This window comes from Coenobita brevimanus, chromosome 98, assembly GCF_032717465.1.
Source record: "Coenobita brevimanus isolate Jiangsu-jjx chromosome 98, ASM3271746v2, whole genome shotgun sequence".
Taxonomy (NCBI): Eukaryota; Metazoa; Arthropoda; class Malacostraca; order Decapoda; family Coenobitidae; genus Coenobita; species Coenobita brevimanus.
The window spans coordinates 1110864-1135000 of NC_137051.1; the positions used below are offsets into that span (position 1 = coordinate 1110864).

Below are 24137 nucleotides of genomic sequence, written 5' to 3' on the forward strand. Positions count from 1 at the left end.
TTATAAACAACTATATTGTACACTATATACTCTCACACAAAACTAAAAATACTTGAAAACTCTTGCACAAAATAAAAAATATTTATCTCACACAAAAATAATATACTTAAATGCTCTCACAAAATTAAAAATACTTAAAAATACTGGTAGACTTTTGGGACTCATCCATACTGAAGAAACTTCGATCAAGCCTAGCCTTCTTTGCACTAGGCAGACTCTGGGTTCGCTTCAGGCTGGACGACTGTGCTTCTGCTTCCTCTGCAGACAACTGCTTGAAGACAAAATTACCTGACCGTTTTGCCCCACCCACAACACCTTCCATGTCTTTTGTCAGCTCAGCAATTCGCGCCAAAGTCTCCTTGTCTCGTTTCAGGAAGGACCCACGCTGGAAGAAGGAAGTATTTTAGGACATTAGGTGACCTGAGGGCAATATATATGCATACTCATCTACCAAATTCTGTTAATCAATGGTGCTTTTGACCATCCTTATAAATAAAATAAAAAGATCTTCATAAAAGGCTCATTAAATTTCATTTCATATATAGAGGCTCCAACATGCTTGCATGTGTTGGCCTTGGTCACCTAATGGCAGTTCACCATGTTGCTTGATCTCTAGCAGACTCTATTCAGCCTCTTATCCCTGATATCACAGTGTATGATGTCCCAAACCTTACTCTACTCTCAAAGTTTGTACCTCTCACTCTCTGCACCCAGTTGACATCTTCCATCCTCTTGATGTGTCCATACCATCTCAATCTACCCCTTCTCATACATCATTAATGTATTAAAGTCCCATCCTTCCTCTCAACTCTTTGCTTTGCATTCCTAATCCCCCCCCACACACCAATCATTCAAGGAGGCACTACACATACATCTGATCATCCTCATCTCTGTAGGTTTGAGCCTACAAATATCCTTCTTTACTCTCCACATCTCACTACTGTACAAAATTACACCCTTAACACAAGCTGAATACATGGACCACTTGGCACAAACACTGTCCTGTACCAGGTGGAAGAAAGGGATGCAATGATTAAAATATAACAAGTTTACAGATGGGTGATCTTAAAAAAATGTAATTTAATTGAATACATATATTAGCAGGGGAAATAAAAAAAGTGTGGGGGGGGAGAGGACCATCAACTAAAGTTTAATCTCATTTTCACCTTGTGAGTTAAGAAGGGTTTCAAATGCAAAAATCAGTCTCCCACCAGGTAAGTGTCTTCAAGATCATCAAATTAAAGGTTCAACAGGTTCGGCACCATACCTTTGACAAGATGGGAAATGTGTTGGTCTTGGCTGAGGGTGCAGTAGGTACAGGGTTGGCAGCTTTGAGTGGTTCCCTGGCTGCTGGGGACTTGCCAGTGAGCGAGTTACTTCGGAAGACTGTTCGCAACTTCACGTTAAACTGGTCTGTATCTGCCTCACTCACCTGTAATATACAAAAGTTCATAATCTGCTACCGTATATGCTTCACACAATAATGAAACCATCTACAGTTAACTTTCCTCCATTCACCATACACTGTAGATACATAAACTTTTAATAGTAAAACCCACTATGTAATCTGAACCAATCAATTCCTAACCCTCATTTTCCACTAATGGGTGGCTATGATCCAGACACAGGATATCACAAACAGAATTTTCTAATCTTACTTTCCACTAATAAATGGCTGGGTATGATAGAGAAACAGGACAACAGCATAACAGCAGAACTAAACTATTTATCAACAGAATGCCCAGTAAAATGGGCTACACATCCACTTAAATCACCAATGAAATTAGACGACAATGGTTTGTCCACAACTACTCTTATAAAGGTGGCTACTGTACTTTATAATGTTGAAAAATACCTTTGCCTTCTGTTCTTTGAGGAACTTCTCTCGCTCAAACCTCTGTTTTCTCCACTCTGCATCTTCCTGATCCTCCTCCACCTCGCCCTCATTATCAGACACAGTTTGTCTGTCATCATCCATTGGTTTGTTAAGGTTCTTCCATCTGAAAGAGAAATGAGCTGATAAAGTACATTTCATATTCAAGATTACAGTCTCAGTGGATATCACTTTTTTTTTCCTTTTTCAATGGTCAAAGACAAAAATTTCTAACGAGTAATACGTGCCTTGCTGGCCTGGCCGGCTATAAGTCTTCCAATGGAGGAAAACAAGTAATAAAATGCACAATTGAATCCATGTGGTGGTTAAAGGTTTGTGTTGCCGTCTCAACACTGCCAAGGCCATAATAGGCTTACTGCAGTTCAATGATTTCCAATCACCACCTGCAGATTGAACCTGCACGAGGCTGTCGTGCTGACTGGAATGTTCTAACCACCAGACTCACTGTATATATGATCAAACCAACGTCTCCACATCCACGTACCTAAACTGCCGCTGCCGCCCCTCTCCGTGCATTTCTCCATCCTCAAGGTACATCTCCTGCAGCAGCCGGATCTCTCGCTTGTCCGAGTCCAGTACCGTTTTCAAGTGAGCTCGGCCGACCTGCAAGACAAGAATACTGGGAAGATTTTTTCACATTTCTCTCAAGCTTCTCATGGTAAATACAACACTAGTACATAGTCTGCAATACTGTAAATGTACTTCTTTTATATGTTATTCTTGCTGTCTCAAGATTATTTAATTTATCTAAGACTCTTTAAACTAGATGAGTTTGAAACAACTCTCTTTAACCTCTTTTTGCTACTACTAAAGTGCTCACTCAAGGTGATGGATAATTAATCGGCAGGGAGAAAAAAAAGGGGGGGCTGTATTCTGTAAACTGAAAACTGCCTATTAAAATTCCAAACTACTTATCTTAAGCTGATTTTTGCGGTACTCACAGTACTGCACAAATAATATATAAACCTGTGATATATTGGAACAAAAATCCCTTAGTTATAACAAGAATTGCAAAATCCACACCAACTGCTTGCTGGAGGCAGGTGTGAGTTCAGCATCACTATAACCTATAGAAGTTCATGCCTGGGCTTGACAGCATCCAGTGCAGACTCTTGTATGGGTTACGTTGATACAAGACTTGCCTGCAGTAGCAAGCACTTGGTGTAGACGCAACCTTGATTTCACCTAACTGGTACTAAATTTTCCAGCAGCAAGGTAAAATTTTACACTGACCTGGTTTCTCAGTTCATTTTCATCATACAGCTCATCATCACCTTCCTCCTCCTCCATCTCGTCATCACCTCTTTCATCCTCATCTGCTGAGTTGTAGTCCGATCCAGACAACTCTGCCTCATCCTCAAGGAAGTCTGGTCGGATTCCCCTAAACGGAAATTATAAACAATCAACCGACTATGCATGAGATCTTTCACTTTATTCTTCCTGTTTCATGACTGTATTTAGGTTTGGATATATTTTTCAGACTAGAAGGATTACTGACACTTACCCTTTGTCCTTGTCCTTAAACCCTGAGAAGGTGGTTCGTGGTATTTCATTTTCATCTTCATCAAACTCTATGGCATCCTGAGCATCTTCATCATCTGGATAAAATGACAGAAATTTAGGTGAAAACTCTGACGTACCTGCTTTCTTTGTTGTACAATCAATAATACTTTGCTTACCTACTTTTCAACCTACAGTATATTTCTGTATCTACAAGACATAATTGTCTACTACATAATATACTTTTTTTTCTCACTCTCTCTCTCTGTGTTCGCTGCAACCTGAATTAGCATTCCTGAGCACATGGAATTGGGCAATAAAAAGATATATTTATGTAGATAAACACGGACTGTAAATAAAAAAATCGATAAAATGAACATCTAATGGCTAACCCTACTAACACTATCAATTCACCTGAGAGTTCCAAGATCCGCTTTCTCATTTTCCTTTTCTTTATCCTGGCTTGTCTCTTGGCTGCAGCTTCCTCATCAGAAGAATATATCACCATCTCATCACCCCCATCTTCACCCTTGCCCCCTGCACCCTCCTCCACATCACTCTTGTCTGCGGCATTCATCTGACTTGCAGCCTCTTCCTCCACTGGTTGGCTGGGTAAAGAATGTTGAGTTTAGTCCACTCCAAATCAGAATTACACTCAACCACATATACATCACTAACACCATCACCTATAACTAAGCTACTGTATGTCTCCTATAACTACACGTCGCCTATAACAACACTAACTTGTAGTACGCTACAGTTACAGCTGGCTGGGAGTTAAACTATGGGAGTATGGGCAAGGGAAGTGTGGAGGAGTGAAATTCATGGACACAACTCATTCTAATTTACGGTTCAGTCATCGCCATCTTCCCCAGTGTTTGTGCACTGATATATATTGCAATATAAGCACGATGATAGGTTTAATAGAGAAATATGAGTCTTCTGGAATGGATGAAGGGCAACAGAGATGCAGAATTACTAAACAACCAAAAGGAAATACACTGAGATGGTATGAACACACTGAAACAATGTAATGACAGAGGTATAGGCAAAAAACACATCCTGCAATAACAGAAATTATAGGTGCAAAATGTTATAAATAAACTACGAGCTGCAATAATAACCACAGTAGCCTACTGTACACATTGTAACAAAGGAAAATAAACATACTGAACATACTACACAACCTTTCTATAACGTCAATGTTGGCATAACCCCAGGAACACTTGTATACGACAAACAATTTCTTGTGCCTTTCTGCCAATGCACTGTGCCTTGTTCAAATGAAAGAATGATCTTCGCATTCAGATGATTATACATTGAGTAGATACACCAATTTCAGTTGGAAAGTGTTTTTATCTTCCTGCTACACAACTTTCCCAAATGTGGCACTATTTCCTCCAAAAGACTATAGTGTACATGAATCTTGCCCACCTTGTGAACTTGGCTGTAAAGAGACCCAACAAATCCTCTTCACTGTGGCTGTTTTCAGCATCCTCGGCCTGAGATGTGACCAGGCTGGACACATCTGGGGTCTTGCGTACCTGTGTGGCCTTCCTCTCACTGAACTGGCCTGAGCACAGGCCCATCAGCTCTTTGATGTCTTGTGTTGGGGCCAGGCTGTCCTCACACAGGCCCTGCACTTGGGTAGATGGAGCCTTGCCTGTTGAATATGTTGTACATTTTAATACAATGGGCATAATGACAGTTTTTTCATTTTCATTTTTTTTTAAGTTCATATGCACTGGTGTATGAATAAACACCATACTGTGTGAACCATGGAGATGAACATGTGATTTCATTCATACGGTTATTTTAGCACTATAACTGTCATTTATGTGCTAGTCATCACAGAGGGGACAGTTCCCACAGAATAAACTATACTGCAAGTTACTTATCACACCACTATATCATGCACAAGCCCCATGTTATTCCGTGATGGCTGTGGCATAAAACACTCACAAACCCTGCTACCACACTTCATTACATTACTGTCCATGGCCCTTCCATTCTGAAACTCCTCTATCTGCCAAAAATCTACCTCACTTGCTGCTGCTGTTGCTATTGTCTCAGGCTTATCTGAAAATAAAACCTGGGGGGCTGTAGACTGCAGTTGTCTTTTTTTCCTGCAATCCACCATCCATTCAGAGGATAAGGAGGGGGGGGGAGGTAAGGGACTTTTGACAACTGGGCAATGGAAATGTCTGGTTATGTCACTGCCACTGCATGAAGGCATTCTTCTCCAGCTTTTCCCTCATTTGCAAGTTACAATATCGTACACACCGGTACCTGTAAACTGTCCTGAGCATAAGCCAATCAATTCATCCTTGTCCTGGGAGCTCTCAATCCCACTGAAGTCCAGCCGTAACTTTGCCATCGAGCCCTTCTGAGAGTCCTGTGGGAACTGTGAGTCCTTGAGGGGGGTGAGGTGGAGGCTGATGTTGTTCGAGGGTGAGGGAGGTGCTGGGGCTATGGTTGGGCAGAACAGATCCTGTGAGTCCTCAATTGGCAGGGTCAAGTCTCTATCCTTCTGTAAATAAAAATTAATGAATGAATCAAGATTTCATTAACAAGGAACAAGAGAAAACAGCTTAGCTACACAATATACAGTGGCAAAAACAAAAACTCCAGTATTATTCACTAGAAGGTGTGGAGGCTCCAAGGCAAGGATATGGTTACCCAGCAAGCTTAGGCTTTCATAATACTCATACAAACTTTCCTTTCCAAACAGCTGCAGAGCTCGTCAAACAATGATGTAATATGTACCCCAAAAGTATATGATCTACTCTTGAAGGATGTGAGGAAGGGAGACTCATTCTCACTGTTCACTCTCCTCTTGGGGACTGAACGTATGCTGGGCCATCTCTGTGGCTGGGACATTCTACCCACTATACCACCATACGATGATGATGATAATACATACCCCAAAGCTGTTAGATCTACTTTTGATGAAGGGCGTGAGGAAGTTGGACTCATTCTCGCTGTCACTACGCCTGGCAGTGGTGGCATGCCGGGTTCCTCCCCCTGGCTGGTGTCCCGGAATCACTGAACCATACAGCTCAAAGCTCGAGTCCATGCTGGTGTCTCGATCCACACCTTCACTGCCTGCAAATGAAATATGTCATCACCATCAGCAGCAGCAGCATTATCATAACACAACAAAACATTGTCCCCTGGAATCCTCCCTCTGCTTCATCAGACAATGGCAGTAAATCAGTACAAGCCTACCTTTCCTGCCAGTGTGCTGTGATGCAAAGAGGTCCTCTGTGCTGCTACGTGTGAGGGTGGGCACAGAACCCTGGGCCACAGAGCTGACATCCTGTGTGTCCTCTAAATGCAACCTCAGTGTCTGTCTTTCACTACCATCCTCATCCTCATCTTGTATAACTTGTGTCTGTGTGGCTGGCATCTCCACAGTGTCATTGCTGGCCCCATCATCATCATCTGGCCTGTGGTGGAAATATGTCTGTCATCACCATTATCTACAACACTTTGTCCCCTCCTGGAACCCCCACATATACACTGAGCTATGGAAAATAAGCTGCAAATGGATGGAAATCTTTGCCAAGTTATGGTGAATGAACTAGAGCCAATGCAAGAATGCCTACCAGTACAATTCACAATAGGTCCCAGCAGCAAGAAAAGTTTTACTTGGAAGTAAAATACATGAACTACATCAAAAGTATTTCTTTTCCACAAAATATTTTTCCAACATAAAAGTATGATGCCACTAAAAAGACCTACTTTTAACTACAAAAGCAGAATCATACTCACACTCCTTCATTATCATCATCATCACAGTCACCTTCATCATCATTTCCATCCTCATCCACTTCATCAGTATCTCCATCACCATCTTCACCATTATCAGCATCCTCCTCCATGTCATCCTCCTCAGCTTCATCATTCAGGAACTTGTTTTTCTTGCGTTTCTTGTCAGTAATTATGATGTCATTCTCCTCCGGTTCAGACTCTGTTTCGTACTCGGTGTCACTCCCATCAGTGAGTTCTGCTTCCTCATCTGGCAGAACACCATCATCCTGAAAGTCTGGAAGGGGTAAATGTTAATACACTGAGCTAAGCACTAGTAACCAAAATTTATAAACTCAACAGCTCAGCTTCAAATACCTGTACCTGTATTGTAAATCATTACAGGTAATTCCCAACACCAAATTGATCCATGGCTAGTTTCCAATCCTAACTGAAAAACCTAAAACAAAAAGAGTTACAAAAGAGTCAGTCTTTTTTTGACTCATCATCATCATCCAGACCTTCTTTTCCACCCTAGAGCAGGATGAGGAGTAGCAACATCCAGACAGCCCAAGTTTGCCCAATAAAATGAGCCATGCTTCCATTCACTCATCATTCAAGCCCCCGGAATCTTGGATCTATCTGATTTTTTTTTTAATTAAAAAGAATAAAAAGAATAAAAAAAGTTTTACTTGTTACTGGAGACTGTTTGTAATCCCTGGTACCGGTATTATAATCTGAAGAATACTGAATCTCTGACTAACAATACTTTACCCCACTACACCCAACAAATGTATTTCTAACTTCAGCCTCTTGAAAATACCATGTGCTAGTGAATAATTCGTAAACCAGAACTTTAGCATAGTTCCATGAGCTGATATTCCCATAATAATAATGTTCAAAACTACAGAGTACCGAGTAGACAACAAACTCGTACATATCCACTACACACCAGGAACTGTGAACTGTTTGGTGCATTCTGGCCATACCCTTGATAATCTCCTCTGACTCAAGGAACTGTTTCTCCTTAACCCTCCTGAGTCGCTGCTCCTCACGCTGTTCTCTGATACGGGCTTTGAGGGCTGTCTTGAGGTTCACAAGTCGGGCTCCAGGCACAGTCTCACCTGGCTGGGGGAACACATGCAAGCCTTTAAGGAATAAGGCTTGTGGGAGAACTTCATGATCCAATCTGACTCAGGAAAACAGCTTACTAAAGTTACTGCTTTGTGTTCTCTTTCCCTGTTATCTGGACCTCACCTCATCCATCATTAGGTGGAGAAAAAATGGTTAAGATGATTACAATGATACTTCTTGTCCCTCTAAACCTCTCCGTCTACCTCGATGACGCAGTTATATCTCCAGGACACTTCCTCACAGCTAGTGGTCATGACATAAGAGAATCTCATAGCTGCTGTACTTACAAATCTCCCTTGATAATACCTGTATTAATAATAATAACAGATGATGAATGAATCATCATCATCTGGACCTCCTTTCCCCCCCTAGGGCAGGGTGAGGAGTAGCAACATCCAGACAGCCCAAATTTGCCCAATCCAATGGGTGACACTTTCATTCACTCACATCTATCTATTGCCAGACGCCTTAATCCTGTAATGGATGGCCACAAATATCATAATATAAAATAATAACAATAACAGCCTTAAATAACAGTACTAATAGTAGTAGCAGTAGTAATAATAACAAAAGCCAAGTCTTCATTCTACCCAAGTCAGAAACTATGGTCTGGTATTTCAGTTTAGAATGCCCTTAATCTTACTAGATCTTCCTGCCTAAAAGCTACTAAACTGTAATATCAGGGTTTAGCAAAACAACTCTGTAACTGCATCCACCTCTTACCTCATCCTCTTCCTCAGAATCCACTGTGACCACCAGATTAGAAGATACGAGTTTCTCTGCTCCTGCTGCATCCTTCTCCTTACTAACAATACTGAAAGTTAGAAAGTTTAGTCACAATACTAATCATCATAATCATCATCATCATCCAGACCTCCTTTCCCACCCTAGGGCAGGGTGAGGGGTAGCAACATCCACACAGCCAAAGTCTCCCCAGTTTACTGGTCCATGCTTCCATTCACTCATCATTCATGCTCTTGATATCCTGGCTCCATCAGAGAGGCCAAAAAAATTTCACCATGTTCTGCAGCTTCACATATACCTATATACCTATCTGACAGAGCCATTACTATTTCTAATCAAAATTACAATAAATGATTTGGAACAAATGAAAGGTCATTAATGACCATCAGCTACTACAAAGTCAATCAAACCAACTTAGTTTAAAACTGAGTTTTTCCAAAGGTGAATAAAATAAATCTGTATGCAGCAACAATGAATACTGTATAGAATGCTGTCATGCTGAAGAGATTAACAACACAAAAATGAAAATCATACAAATCCCTTACTTGAGATTAACCTGCTGCTTCTTTACTGGTTTCCTCTTGGTACTGGAATGTCTCACAAAGCGGTCCATGAGCTCTGTTATCCCAGAACAATTACTGGGTGTGTGGGTCTCCTCATCAAGGTCTATCAGGTCGTCATCCCCGCCCGAACTCAGCTTTGGAGTGGTTGTAATCAGCTTACTAAGGTCAAGCCCAGGACATCGGGAAGCAAGGAGGCTTAGTCTGGAGTTTCCTGATTTGGGGGTAATAGTTTTTGAGAGATCAGAGCTGGGCATTTCAACACTTTCCATGTCATGGTTTGATTTGGAGGACAAGGCACCAAGCTCAGGGTCATCTGATTTTTTAGCTTTAGGGGTTTCCGAGCTGACAGTTTCAGTAAATTCCACGTCATTATTTGATTTCGAGGACAAAGTATTAAGCTCAGGGTCATCTGATTTTTCAGAACCAACAATTTCAGTGGTTTGGTTCATGGTATCCTTGGGGTCTACCTCGTCCATTATGGATAGTTCTGTGTCAGAGGTAGTGATTTTGCCCATCTTAGTCTCCAACACTACCCGTGTAAAATTTGTCTCTTTAACACCCTCTTCTTTGAGTTCACAGCCTAATTCATCCCTTCTGACACTGTCATTACCAATCTCTGTAGCCTCACATGTGTCCATTTTCTCCTCCTGTAGTGATTTCTCTTCAGCATGAGACCCTTCCATGGGAGAGGATCCAGCACTATGAACACCAGAGTCATTGATTTCTTGCACATCTTTCAACTTCTCACCACTAAGAACACCATCATCACTGATTCCCCGTGCATCTCCTGACTTTCCATCTTCAGTTGAAGAGAGTTTAGCCTCACTGCCACTGTCACCACTAATAATATCGGGCAGTTCATCACTAATCACAAGTACTGTTTTATTTGTATCACCTACGGTTTCAGCATAGCCAGTAACTGCTTCAGGTGTCTCAATCACTGCTTCACTTGCTTCCTTAGTTATTTCACTATTCTCAGTCACAGCTCCAACTGTTCCACCATTCTCAGTCACAGTTTCATTTGTTTCCTTAGCTGTTTCACCCTTTTCGTCTTCTGGCTTCCAGTCATGATCGTCTGGATCTTCTTCATCAGAGTCAGATTTGTAAAATGTCTCTACTTCTTTTTTCTTCTCTTCCAGCAACCTGACAAAATATGCAGACCACTTATATTCAGGGTTGTGTTTGGGTATGATGCTACTTATCATGAAACAGCTTAGGCATAATGCTACTTCACATGAAACAGCTGAAAGCAAAAAATGCTTTTGGCTCATGACTGAAGGGTGACAAAGCACAAAAAATATATTCATTTCTCAGACTCCAAAACTTCTTATTAAAGAATAATCGGCTTTTATGTGAAAAATGACCATTAAATCATAAGAAAATATTAATGAAACAACCCTAAATGAAGAGGAAGAAAATGCTCGACTCACCTCAGTGCTTCCAGGTTTTTCATGCTCATTTTGAGGGAGTTGCCCTTTAAACGCTCAGGAGGCACAGTCTTCTTGCGCCTGGGAAATATACGGTCTTACAACATAACATACAATGACAGCAAAAGCAAGTCTCAGTAATATGCAAATGCCCCAGTCTAGGATACAGCTGTCCAGAATATTCAAAGGCAGATGACAGACCTATGCTCCTGGAGGAATTGCGTAAAGAAATTTCAGTCACCTCTTATGAAAACTGAAACAACCGTTTCAGGAACATCATTACTAATTTCCACTTCTAAAAAAAGTCATAAATTAACCTTGTAAAAGCCTTCTTTTAAAGTGCTGCAATGTACCTTACTTTTATGCTGCAATATAATGCCAGAATTTATCACTTGAAGAATTCTATAGCTGAATATACAGTAACACAAGCAAGTGGACTGACCCAAACAAAGCAGGTGTACATAGCAAATTTATATATCCAGAGAACTATTTATTCAGCTGGTTCATCAAACACCAGTTATTTTTCCAATGAACCTTTATGGGTACATAATGCAAATATACAAAATGGTAATCATAAAGACTGTCTGATTAAAGTTCAAGTGATGGCACAAGACAATGGTTCAGACATGAATACTGAATTATTGTCTTATCCTTATTTATGCCAAAACTAACCTGCTGAGGAACTCTGCCAGGGTGCGCTGCTTAGGTCGGTGGTACGGCAGTGATATGGCTGACTCCCGGATGATGCGCTGCGTCTCACTGTGTACGGCCAGCTTTTGCGCCTCCTGTTCCTTCTTCAGTGCTGCTGTTCCTGTCTTTCCACTCTGCAAAAAATTACAATTGACTGTCTTCATGACCTGCAGTCTAATTAACATACAACTTGGAACCAAACAGTGGCTGTTTCAAGAAGACTGGGTGATGAGATATGCCCAATTCCTAGGGGGGAGGGGGGAGTACGAGGGCCCCAGGCTAGGTACCATATTTATATTATTTAAGCCACAGGAGAACACTGTATCCCTTGGCAGGGTTTGGATAACAGAAAAGCATTTAGTCACCTCTTGGATTCAGACCATGGCACATTTACAGGCATTCTCTTACTATCTACAGTAAAGCCTCTATCAAGCATGCCAGTGAGTCTTTTACATATAAAATCCAGTATTTTCGTCCTATCTACTAGTGTTCTATATTCTATTTTACAAGCCATCTATCCTATACTGTACTGTAAATCCCCCAAATTGCTCTTTTTGACCAGTGTGCTCCATCCCTTTAGAACAGTGGTAAAATATGGTGACATGCCTTCCACCTACATTCAAAATACATTATTCTCAGTAATTCTCTGTTCCCTTCCACCAACTGAATATTGTACCAGTATATACACTACTAGACACATATTACAGTATCAGAATTTTCAAACCTTCTGGGGCTGCTTCTTGCTTTTCCCTTTTATGTTGGTCTCCTCATCACTGTCCTCCAGCCTGGCAGGTGATCGGACAGCAATGTTACTCCCCTCAGGCCGCTCCTCATCAGACAACTCCGCATCAAACAAGTCGCTGTTGTACTTGAAAAGTGGCTGTAAAGTTATGGGGTATATTTATGACAGGGACAGCCTTTACAATATGAATTATATCCACCATCTTTTTTCCTAACCACCACAGTCAGGTTTAGGGTAAAATAAACAGTTTAGCTTCCTGATATCAATATACTCATTTAACAACCAAATCACCCTGTTCAAATCTAGGAACCAAAACAAAATTACACAACCTCTCAACATTCTCAGTTCTAAAAAAAATTACCCAAAGTTTACTCATACAAGTACAAAATAGGCATTAAGTATGTCACACGTACAAACAAACCTATTCAAATTCCACGCTTTTCCAGAAACCTATATTGCCTAAAAAAATGTATGAAAAATATTACAGTAGATTACCTTGGGCTTTTCTGGTGAGGACTGCATAGTCGAATTTGTTCTCCGTACAATTTCAGAATCATCATCGCTATCTGAATCTATCCTCTGCACAATCCTTTTCTTGGTTTTCCTGCTGACACTATCCTCCTCCTCTTCATCACCACTGTCCAGGGAAAACTTCTTCACTGCTGGAGTCAAAGCATCATCACCGCCATCACCATCATCATCATCATCTGAGAATAACATCACTGGTTTCCTCCTGGCCAGTGACAGTGACTGGTTGACGTCATCATCATCACTGTCATCAACAACCATTTCCGGTTCAGAATTTACATTATCTACATCCTTGGAGAGTGGTTCAGAATTTAACTTACCCAAATCCCTAGAGACTTGACTCGCATGGCTCTCAACCTGTGAAGATTAAAAGGTGGTGGTGAACCCCTTAACAATGATCTATCTATCTATCTATCTATAGCCCGACGCCCTAATCCCGCATTTTATTCTTGCCACAGCCAGGCTACTTTATTCACTTGAAGGTAAGAAAGTGAAGAATGAATGTGTTAAAGTATGTCAGTCTCTTCAGAGCTGAAATCATCTACTGGCATAACAACTAATTTCTATGACATCACAAATACTGATGGTGTTTAATGGTGGAATATCTTGTGGTAGTAATGGATGTTCTTGCGGGGCTGAATTATGCTGTGTGTTCCATCTTCTGCAACCTCAATCACCTGAGCTGATTTATAGCTCAGCTTTTACTGACATGTCTAATCCTACCTTACCTGGACTGATGGGTATTACATAAGTAACAATAAACTCTGTGTAATGACTTAGTGGGTACAGTGCGCTGTTAAACTCCCTAAATTTGTTACATCTGAAGTTCGACAATCACTTTAATGCATAAACCCAAGTTCGTTTTACACCTATTCTACTTCGACAGATTACTATGGAAGTCTAAGTGTTCAAGTAATGATCTCACTTAAAATTGGCTTGACTATACACTACGGTATTGTAAATATGTAAAATTCTACATAAAACAATAAAGAACATACAGTCTACTATTGTAACAAAAATTTCTTCTCAGTCCTTCCACCTACTGTTGCTGTGGCTGTGCTGTCCTGTGTGGTAATGCTGACAGGATTCTTGGAGAGGAACACACCTTCGTCCTCGGAGCTGCTCTGATTATCTCTTTCATCTTTATTCACCGCTAGCTTGTCAATCGGCTTTCTGACTTCCATATCACTTGTCTCTTCTGTTGCACTCATGACTAGTTCAGTTACAGTACCTGCCATTTCAGGCTGCTTTAAATTAGAGCCTGTGTACCTGAAATGAAAGACAAAAAGTTTTATGGGTGCAACTGCTATGCAGAAAGGGAAAAAGAGTGTGAGTACGCAAATGCAAAATATCCTGGAAATAGTTGTAAAAGATGTACTACTTACAGGTTCCAGGAAAATGCATGGCACTAGATGATACTCATGATACACTACAGATGCCATGAGACCAAGTGCCTCATAGCATCCATCCCATTAATTCTACCTCAGCTGGGGAACTCTACTCTCAGTAAGTTTACCAGTTTACTCTGTACTTAGTCCAAAAACTACGGTAACAATGATTTATCACAATAACATATAGCTTCTCTAACTGTCCAAGTTCATGTTTTAATACTTATCTATTGTACTAGCATGCAAATGGACATACTAAGCCAATCAAAATATTACTGTGCTTCATACTCTCCACACTCTTCATTCAATCTATCTTTACTTCCCGGACCACAAACTGGAATACTGGAAAAACTACGAAAAAAACAAAAAAAAAAAAGTTTGGAAATGATGCACACTCCTTACTAAAGATGATAAAACCGAATAAACTGTGGATTCTTTATACTAAAACTTTTTTTTTAATCTCCGGCAGGACATTTAAATTCAACTTTAATCTTATGATACAGATTTGGAATTTGAGACAGAGGAAACAGTTACATGGTATCAAATGTGACATCTTCGAGTACACCATACCTCTTCTGCTTAATACTGGAACGTACAGAAAAGGGTGAATCATGGATAAATTGCAGTTTGACAGCTGGGTCGTCGCCTCTTATTTGGCGCGAAACGCTTGTAAACAAACCTGGAGAACTGAAGGGATGGTTCCTTTCCTAAAATGTGAGCTACACTAGCTGTTTACTTTTATCTTGTACCAAATAACATATCCTACATTTAAAAAAAAAAGACTAATTATATCGCCTGATACACAGGAATTAACACTTGGTTTGACTTTAATCCCAGAATGGCCAAAAAGCAACTGCAACTTTTTATTGTACTGCATTACACTGCAAGGAGGCGTTTATTGCACTTGACGTGGTGTAGTAAAAAAGCTGCCGAGGTCATGCTAGACTGCTCCACCACTCTTTCTTTCCCTTACCTCCTCTCTGTAGGTTAGCACATCTCAAATGGAATCGACTATCCGCAATAAAAAATATATATAAAATTTCATGTTTATTGTTACGCAGTTATGTTGCCAAATCTATAATGATGTTCGGTTAATACTTTCATGATTACAAGCTACTGACAGGCTTCCATCTTATCACTCAATAATACATTTATGGTTAACACACGGGTCAGGGCAGATCACAATCTCCTATTACCTTCATGTCCAGAAAGTACTGTGAGTCTAATAAGCCAAGGGATGACATGCTCTAACTACCCAACTCACTTCAACCTGACCTTTGATAGTACTGCATGCACCATCATCGGGGAATCTGTTCCACCAATCTATTACATCATTATTAAGAAACTATAAATTTCCGTGTCACGCTGTACCCCATGTCCCCTACATTTTAGTCCGTGACCTTTTCGTGGGTACAGAGGTGAAGGTGTGAAAAACAGTAACTATTGTCTATTTATTTATCTATCCATCTATAGCCAGACGCCTTAATCCCGTACGATGGCTACAAACAAATCGCCTCCATGTTGCCCTGTCCCCTCGCTGCCCTCCCCTCAACTTACACCCACTCTCTCATAATACCTCTCCACTCCATCCCTCCATCTCATCCTCGGTCTCCGCCTCCCTCTCCCCCCTCCCTCTCACATACACTCTCCACGTCAGTCTCTCACTATCAAAATATAATAAAAATAAACTATTGAGTCACGCTGTATCCCATGTAACGTACCTTTCAGTCTGTGACCTTTTTATGGGTACAGAAATATAGGTGTGAAAGTTTTTTATCTATATCAATAAGCCTTTGGTGATCTGAAAACATTTAATCAGTTTATATCTAATGGCTGACTCTCATTTCTAAAAAGTGAAAAACGTGGATGATATTGAAATGACCTTTTTCTTACAGATGAACAGAGGAAGGAAAAAATAAATAAATCCACTCCTTTCAAAATTACGTATAATGGGATACCCTTAGTCGTTAATATCGTAAATCCATTCAGGACGATGACGTTTTAAATATTCTTACTACCGTACTTAATATCTGCATTCAAAAGATTTATCAAAGTGGAGGAGGCACATCCAACCTTCTTTATCATAAACAGTACATAGTAAACCGAATTTATATATATCGTAAACAGAATATATATCGTAAACAGTATATACCGCAAACAGAATACATATATACCGTAAACAGAATATATATATACCGCAAACACAATATATATACCGCAAACACAATATATATACCGTAAACAGAACCGGTCCCAACACCTGTTCCTGGGGCCACACACTAATGGTCGTATAAACTGCCCTGATTTATCGTTAATTACCAGTCGCTGCTTAATATCATTCTGTGTTCGATTTGCTGCCTTCGCGTGGCGGCACTGACATAGCTGGGTGGGTAGTTTCGCTGCCTGGGTATGCAAGCGTCCCTCACCTCCCTCCCTATACCCTGAGAGGAAGATGGTGGACTGCAGGAGGTGGACAACTTCAGCCCGCAGTCTACTGGGGTCACACTCAGATGAACCTGGGATTACAACAACAACAACAACTACTACTACTACTATTGCTGCTACTACTACTACTGCTGCTACTACTACTACTGCTACTACCACTACTATAAGTTTCTCGATAGGCATGTAATTAAGAGAACACCTGTTGAAAATCTAAACATAGCAATTTTAATGATTTCCTTACTATGATTATAATTAGCTGAGAAAGTTTATTCCGAGAGAGAGAGAGAGAGAGAGAGAGAGAGAGAGAGAGAGAGAGAGAGAGAGAGAGAGAGAGAGAGAGAGAGTAGGCCTTGACACAACACATTGTCACGGGCAATAGACAGATAGATAGATAGATCACCAAAACACTTTCTAACTCTTCCGCATCACTTTTCTTTCAATGTCTCTGATCCAAACGTACCTTAGCCAACAAATAATAATAATAATAATAATAATAATAATAATAAAGGTGTCTGGTTATGCTGGGGAAATGAAGATGAAGGTGAGACATTTGTACCTGTGAAACTCCAAAACACCTGTAACACACACACACACACACACACACACACACACACACACACACACACACTGAAATATACCGTAGTCCAACTCTCTCTCTCTTACATACACACACACACACACACAAACACACACACACACACACACACACACACACACACACACACACACACACACACACACACACACACACACACGCTGAAAAATACAAAGGCACCCACTCCCTCACACACACATTCACATTTACTCGCTACCTCCTCTCTCTCTCTCTCTCTCTCTCTCTCTCTCTCTCTCTCTCTCTCTCTCTCTCTCAGTATCGTACAAATACCCACACATGTTTTTGGTGGTAGCCATTACAGCAGTTCAAGTGTTCAAACACCTGTAATTAAGAGTCACACACACACACACACACACACACACCTGTACAACATTTACACTCAGGTACATCTGTGGCGACACCTGTGGATGATGATGACGATGATGATGATGATGATGATGATGGTAATGATTAAGCTCTGTTGATGATGATGATGATGACTGGGATCTGCTGTTGCTACTACTACTACTACTACTACTACTACTACTACTACTACTAATAATAATAATAATAATGATGACGACGACGATGATGATAATGATTAATACGCATGGTGGCGGTGATGATGATCATGATTAACATGGATGATGATGATGATGATGATGATTAGGCTATGATGCTGCTGATACTGATGATGATGATGATGATGATGACGGTGGTGGTGGAAAATAAGTATATAAAAACGAAAAAAAAAAATCAACACAAGATCTTCCCTAAGCTGAATAAAAAAATATATGAAAAAAAATACAAAACCCTTCCTGAGACCACTGTTGTATACCATGATAGATTATACAACCAATTACACACCTTGATACACCTGTCCTATGTTGATTAAATCGCGTACAGGTAGGGAGAATACAGTGTTACAGAAAAAGGAACATACTACGGGACAGACACCTAATCTATACATCTGTGGGACATCTATACACCTGTGGGGACATCTGTGCACCTATGGGGACATCTGTACATCTGTGGGACATCTGTACACCTGTGGGGACATCTGTATACCTGTGGGGATATTGCACACCTGTGAGGAGATCTGTACACCTGTGGGGCATCTGTACACCTAAGGACATCTGTACACCTGTGGGGACATTGCACACCTGTGAAGACATCTGTACACCTGTGGGACATCTGTACACTGATGAAGACATCTGTACACCTGTGGGGACATATTCACCTACAAGGACACACACACACACACTAAAATATACACATGTTCTCTCTCTCTCTCTCTCTCTCTCTGTTACATCACCTCACTCCATCCCCGAAGTTACGTCATCTAAATCTCCCAGTCTCTCTCTTTCTCCCTGTCTCTCTTTCTCTCCTCTCTCTCACACAAACACACTCTCTCTCTCTCTCTCTCTCTCTCACACACACACACACACACACACACACACACACACACACACACACACACAAACACAACATACACATGCTAAACTGTCCGTCCCTCCCTTTCATACATTCACATCGCCTCTCACGTACACACACACAGACTTCACACACATGCCACCGTTATCACACACACATACACAGAGAGAGAGAGAGAGAGAGAGAGAGAGAGAGAGAGAGAGTAAAATACCTGGTGCTGGAGTGAAATAAAGGACCGAATTTCAGGTGCAATGGGAAGCTCCGTAACACCTGTATCTTAGCGCTTTATTTTGCCTTTTATATCTTAACATTGTCCTTCATGTTATTTATCTCTCCAATATCGACATAACAAATGAACAAGACTAATACACAAGAGGAATAACATACCGAACAACACACAAAAGGATAAAGAGGAGTAATATGCGGAATGAATAGCAAAAGAAAAAGTGTTACGTACTTCCAGAGCCATTTAAATTCGGCCATATTTAAATGCCTTCACACCAGGCAAGTGGCTATTTAAATCATCACTCCATCAATATAGTTATCTACTTCCTGACGCCGCATCCAGTGAGAGGGTTGTATCGACGGCCACGCATACCCGTCCCTACTCAGTGACAACCCATCCTCATAGTGGCAAAGAAGGGTTCCCAACACCTCTGCCTTAGCGACTTATCCGGTATATTAAACATTAACATTTTATCAACATAGCTTGCAGCAATGAAATATAATAATAATAACAATAACAATAATAATAATAATAATAACAAAACAATAATAATGATAATAATAATAACACAATAACAACAGTAGTAGCAGCAATAGTAGTAATAATAATAATAATAATAACAAAATAGCGAAATAAAATGAAAATGGCGTTTGAGGCGTGACTTTAATAAATTGTGTTGTTGCTGCTGTATTTCCGATCACTGTAATTTTGGCTGGCACTCCCCCCCCCCTGCCAGTCCCCCTGCCACCCTGCCTACTCCACTCTGAGGCTACAGGGGGAAGGGGAGAATGCTGGCGAAGGAGGCAGGGTGAGAAAGTGATGAAGATGAAGGTAGGGTGTAGAAGGGTGGCAGGGTAAGACATGAAGGGTGACAGGGTGTAGAAGGGTGGCAGGGTGGTAAAATATAAGGCATGATATTAGGGTGTTTGGCAGGGAGATTGTGGAATGACAGGGTGTGGGATTAGCAGTAGGGTAGGGTGTAAATGAAGAGTTAAGGTGTATTATTGGCAGGGTAAGAGGCAGGGAGATGGCAGGATGTGGTAGGGTACAGGGCTGGCAGGGTGACGTGACAGGGTAAGGTGGCAAGGTTTGAGATAAGGTAGAGTTCTTCTGATAAGGTGTGAGACAGGGGGCAAGATGAGGAGTCTGGCAGGGTGGCAGGGTGTAAGGGGAGGTTTATGGCAGGGTGTACGATAGGGTGCAAAATAGAGTGTAGGGAAGGGTGGCAGGGTGTAAGATAGGGTGTATGGCAGGGTGTAAGACAGGGAGAAAAATAAGGTGTAAGGCAGGGTGTAAGGTAAGGTGTAAGGCAGGGTGTAAGGTAAGGTGTATGGCAGGGTGTATGGTAAGGTGTAAGGCAGGGTGTAAGGCAGGGTGTAAGGCAGGGTGTAAGGCAGGGTGTATGGTAAGGTGTAAGGAAGGATGTAAGGTAAGGTGTATGGCAGGGTGTATGGTAAGGTGTAAGGCAGGGTGTAAGGCAGGGAGGAAGGTAAGGTGTAAGGCAGGGTGTAAGGTAAGGTGTAAGGCAGGGTGTATGGTAAGGTGTAAGGCAGGGTGTAAGGTAAGGTGTAAGGCAGGGTGTAAGGTAAGGTGTAAGGAAGGATGTAAGGTAAGGTGTAAGGCAGGGTGTAAGGTAAGGTGTAAGGCAGGGTGTAAGGTAAGGTGTAAGGCAGGGAGGAAGGTAAGGTGTAAGGGAGGGTGTAAGGTAAGGTGTAAGGAAGGATGTAAGGTAAGGTGTAAGGCAGGGAGGAAGATAAGGTGTAAGGCAGGGTGTAAGGTAAGGTGTAAGGCAGGGAGGAAGGTAGGGTGTATGGTAAGGTGGCAGGGCGCAAGGTAGGGTGGCAGGCGGGTGTACTCTGCCACCCATCCACCCCCTGAAGGCGACTCATAACAATGGAGGGCTGGGGGTGGGACGGGGCGGGAAGGGAGCGAGGTGGGGCGAGAATGGGCTGGAAAATTAGGAGGAAGGAAAACAGAATGGAGGAGAGCGAGGAGGAGACGGGGCCAAGAAGCTATTTAACGGGGCGGGGCGGGGCAGAAAAATTATAACGGGGCGGGGTGGGGCGGGGAGGGGCGGGGCTGACAAAGGGGCCCCGAGATCGATTCACGGGTGCAGTGGCAATGATGCGACGGTGCTGCCCCCCCTCCCTTCCCCCTCCCCCTGCCCCGTGTCCTGTCTCCCCCTCCCCTCCCCCTGCCCCGTGTCCTACCTCCCCTTCCCCGTGTCCTGGCTCCCCCTCCCCTCCCCCTGCCCCTTGTCCTGCCTCGTGTCTTGGCTCCCCTTCCCCTCCCCCTGCCCCGTGTCCTGGCTCTCCCCCTCCCCCATGTCCTGCCTCCCCCTCCCTCCACCGTGTCCTGGCTCCCCCTCCCCTCCCCTGTCCCGTGTCCTGCCTCCCCTTCCCCTCCCCCTGCCCCGTGTCCTGCCTCCCCTTCCCCTCCCCCTGCCCCGTGTCCTGGCTCCCCCTCCCCTCCCCCTGCCCCGTGTCCTGCCTCCCCTTCCCCTCCCCTGCCCCGTGTCATGGCTCCCCCTCCCCTCCCCTGCCCCGTGTCCTGCCTCCCCTTCCCCTCCCCCTGCCCCGTGTCCTGCCTCCCCTCCCCTCCCCCTGCCCCGTGTCCTGGCTCCCCCTCCCCTCCCCCTGCCCCGTGTCCTGGCTCCCCCTCCCCTCCCCTGCCCCGTGTCCTGGCTCCCCCTCCCTTCCCCTGCCCCGTGTCCTGGCTCCCCTCCCCCTGCTCCCCCCCCTGTTATAAGTACCACAACCCCCCACGGCGAAAACTGGGGCATGGGTAGGGTTTGTCTGATTTGGTCCATGCCCCCCCTACCTCTGCCCCGCCCCACCCCACCCCACCCCTGCCAGCACCACCCTCAGCCCTGCCAAGTGGACCTCTCACGCCCACACGCACTCTTATAATAATCCACCCACACCCACACCCTCACACACCCAGGCAGACTTACACCCACACCCAACACCCTCACACACCCAGGCAGACTTACACCCACACGCTAATACACCCACACCCTCATACACCCACGCACACTACCAGACTAACACCCACTCTAATACACCCAAACCTTCCCACCCACACGCACTCACTCTCCTCATCCACACGCACTGCCTCACACCCCCACATCCTCTTGTACACCCACACCCACAAAGGGTCTCTCAATCCACACCCACACTTTCCTAAACACCTTGGCATCCACACACTCCTCACTCCTGCCACACTCATCCACACCCTCCTTCACGTTCATCATCATCATCATCATCATCCACTCTCTCCTCCTTCACACTACACCTTCCCACACAACAACACTTCCTCCTACACCCACACCACACACTACACTTCTCTAACCCACATCATATCCACTCTCATCCTCTCTCTCACTCCACTCCTCCACATCCACACTCTGATGCCACACCAACACTTATACTTTTTAAACTCACACACACACACACACACACACACTCCTAGCCTTGCCGCATCCGGTGTGACCCTAATCTTCTTCCAGCCTTGATCTTTGCCTCGCTCCACATCTAACTCCAAATTCTTCCCTAACACCCTTCCATTACTAACTTATTCTACCCCCTAATATACCCCTCATCCCTACCTATCCCTACAGTTCTTCTACCTTAACTTGGCTCAGAGTTTCGTCCTTTTGCAGCCTATTTCATGAAGCTCAAAGAAGAACGGAATACTACGGCTCCAAATCCTTCCCATACCACTTCCTCGTGACTAGCATCATTTTCTATACTCTTTTTACTCTAGCTTGGCTCAGATTTTCGTCACTTTGGCAGGCCTGTTTCACTCACCTCACTCTTATAATGCTACGGCTCTACGTCCTTTCCACAGCACTTCTTCGTTACTAGCATCACATTCTAGTAATTTTGGGCCAAGTTAGAGTATAAAGAGTAAAGTCAATTCACATCCCCAATCCTCTCTCTCTCTCTCTAATCATTCCCAGCCTTCATTTTCCGTCTGTCTTTAATTACTCTACACTCATCCCTAACATTCGTCAATCCGGTGGCCAGGTCGTTAGGGTGTGCGTCTACCAACCCTCCTGACCTGGATTCCATCGTACTCAGAGGCGGACAATTAAAGGGTGAGGTAGTATGTCCTCCCACGTGTCCTCATATATCTGCCACTTATCCAGATGCCGGAGTCTATGGCAAGATGTATATGTCCATATCACAGCCACTCTAACACAAATATTCCCATCCACTTCCCAGCCTCCATGCTAAAAATCTTTCCACAATTATGGCTACCCTCACTGCCACATCCATCAATATCACTCTCTCTCCCTCCCCCACACTACACCCTTCCATACACAACACCTGCTACACCCCAACACACACCCTACACACATACATACATGCCGCTTATCTTTTCCATTCAATACGTCAATCCAAATAAACATAACTATCACTATCTTTTCTATCCAGGTTATCCTTCTACTGTACATACCCATAGCTCATTCTCTACATCCTTCATCATCCATCCATCCATCCGTCATCCATCCATCCATCCATCCTTCTGTATCTCATTACTAGTCTATTTCTACCCACATTCTCTTATTCCCAGCTGTGTGTGTGTGTGTGTGTGTGTGTGTATGTGTGTGTGTGTGTGTGTGTGTGTGTGTGTGTGTGTGTGTGTGTGTGTGTCCCCGTATGGCGAGTTAAAGTGGCGTCTTCAGAGGGAGGGGTGAGGGGGGGGTGAGGGGTGAGGCCAGGTCAGGGAGGTGCCATGACTCCACACTTCACAACACACTGCCAACACCGTCCACATGGCACACTCCACACTTCACAACACACTGCCAACACCGTCCACATGGCACACTTCACAACACACTGCCAACACCGTCCACATGGCACACTTCACAACACACTGCCAACACCGTCCACATGGCACACTCCACACTTCACAACACACTGCCAACACCGTCCACATGGCACACTTCACAACACACTGCCAACACCGTCCACATGGCACACTTCACAACACACTGCCAACACCGTCCATATGGCACACTACAAGCAGGGGGGGGGGCAGAGGTGAGGTGTAGGCAGGTAATTTTGTGTGC

General features: G+C 43.2%; 1 protein-coding gene across 1 annotated transcript; it reads right to left on the bottom strand.

Annotated features, from left to right (window-relative positions):
* Positions 1-43: 43 nt before the first annotated feature.
* Positions 44-14183, bottom strand: LOC145414154 (uncharacterized). Its single transcript, XM_080283720.1, has 20 exons — positions 14016-14183; positions 12940-13329; positions 12427-12582; positions 11685-11806; positions 11016-11093; positions 9568-10728; positions 9002-9092; positions 8134-8272; positions 7200-7442; positions 6623-6838; positions 6318-6490; positions 5684-5924; positions 4829-5057; positions 3809-4002; positions 3399-3492; positions 3128-3275; positions 2379-2497; positions 1856-2000; positions 1268-1432; positions 44-385 (listed from the first exon to the last, which is right to left on the bottom strand). Exons 1-20 carry the CDS (start codon positions 14181-14183, stop codon positions 125-127), a joined length of 4533 nt encoding a protein of 1510 aa, XP_080139846.1. The 3' UTR covers positions 44-124.
* Positions 14184-24137: the final 9954 nt, after the last annotated feature.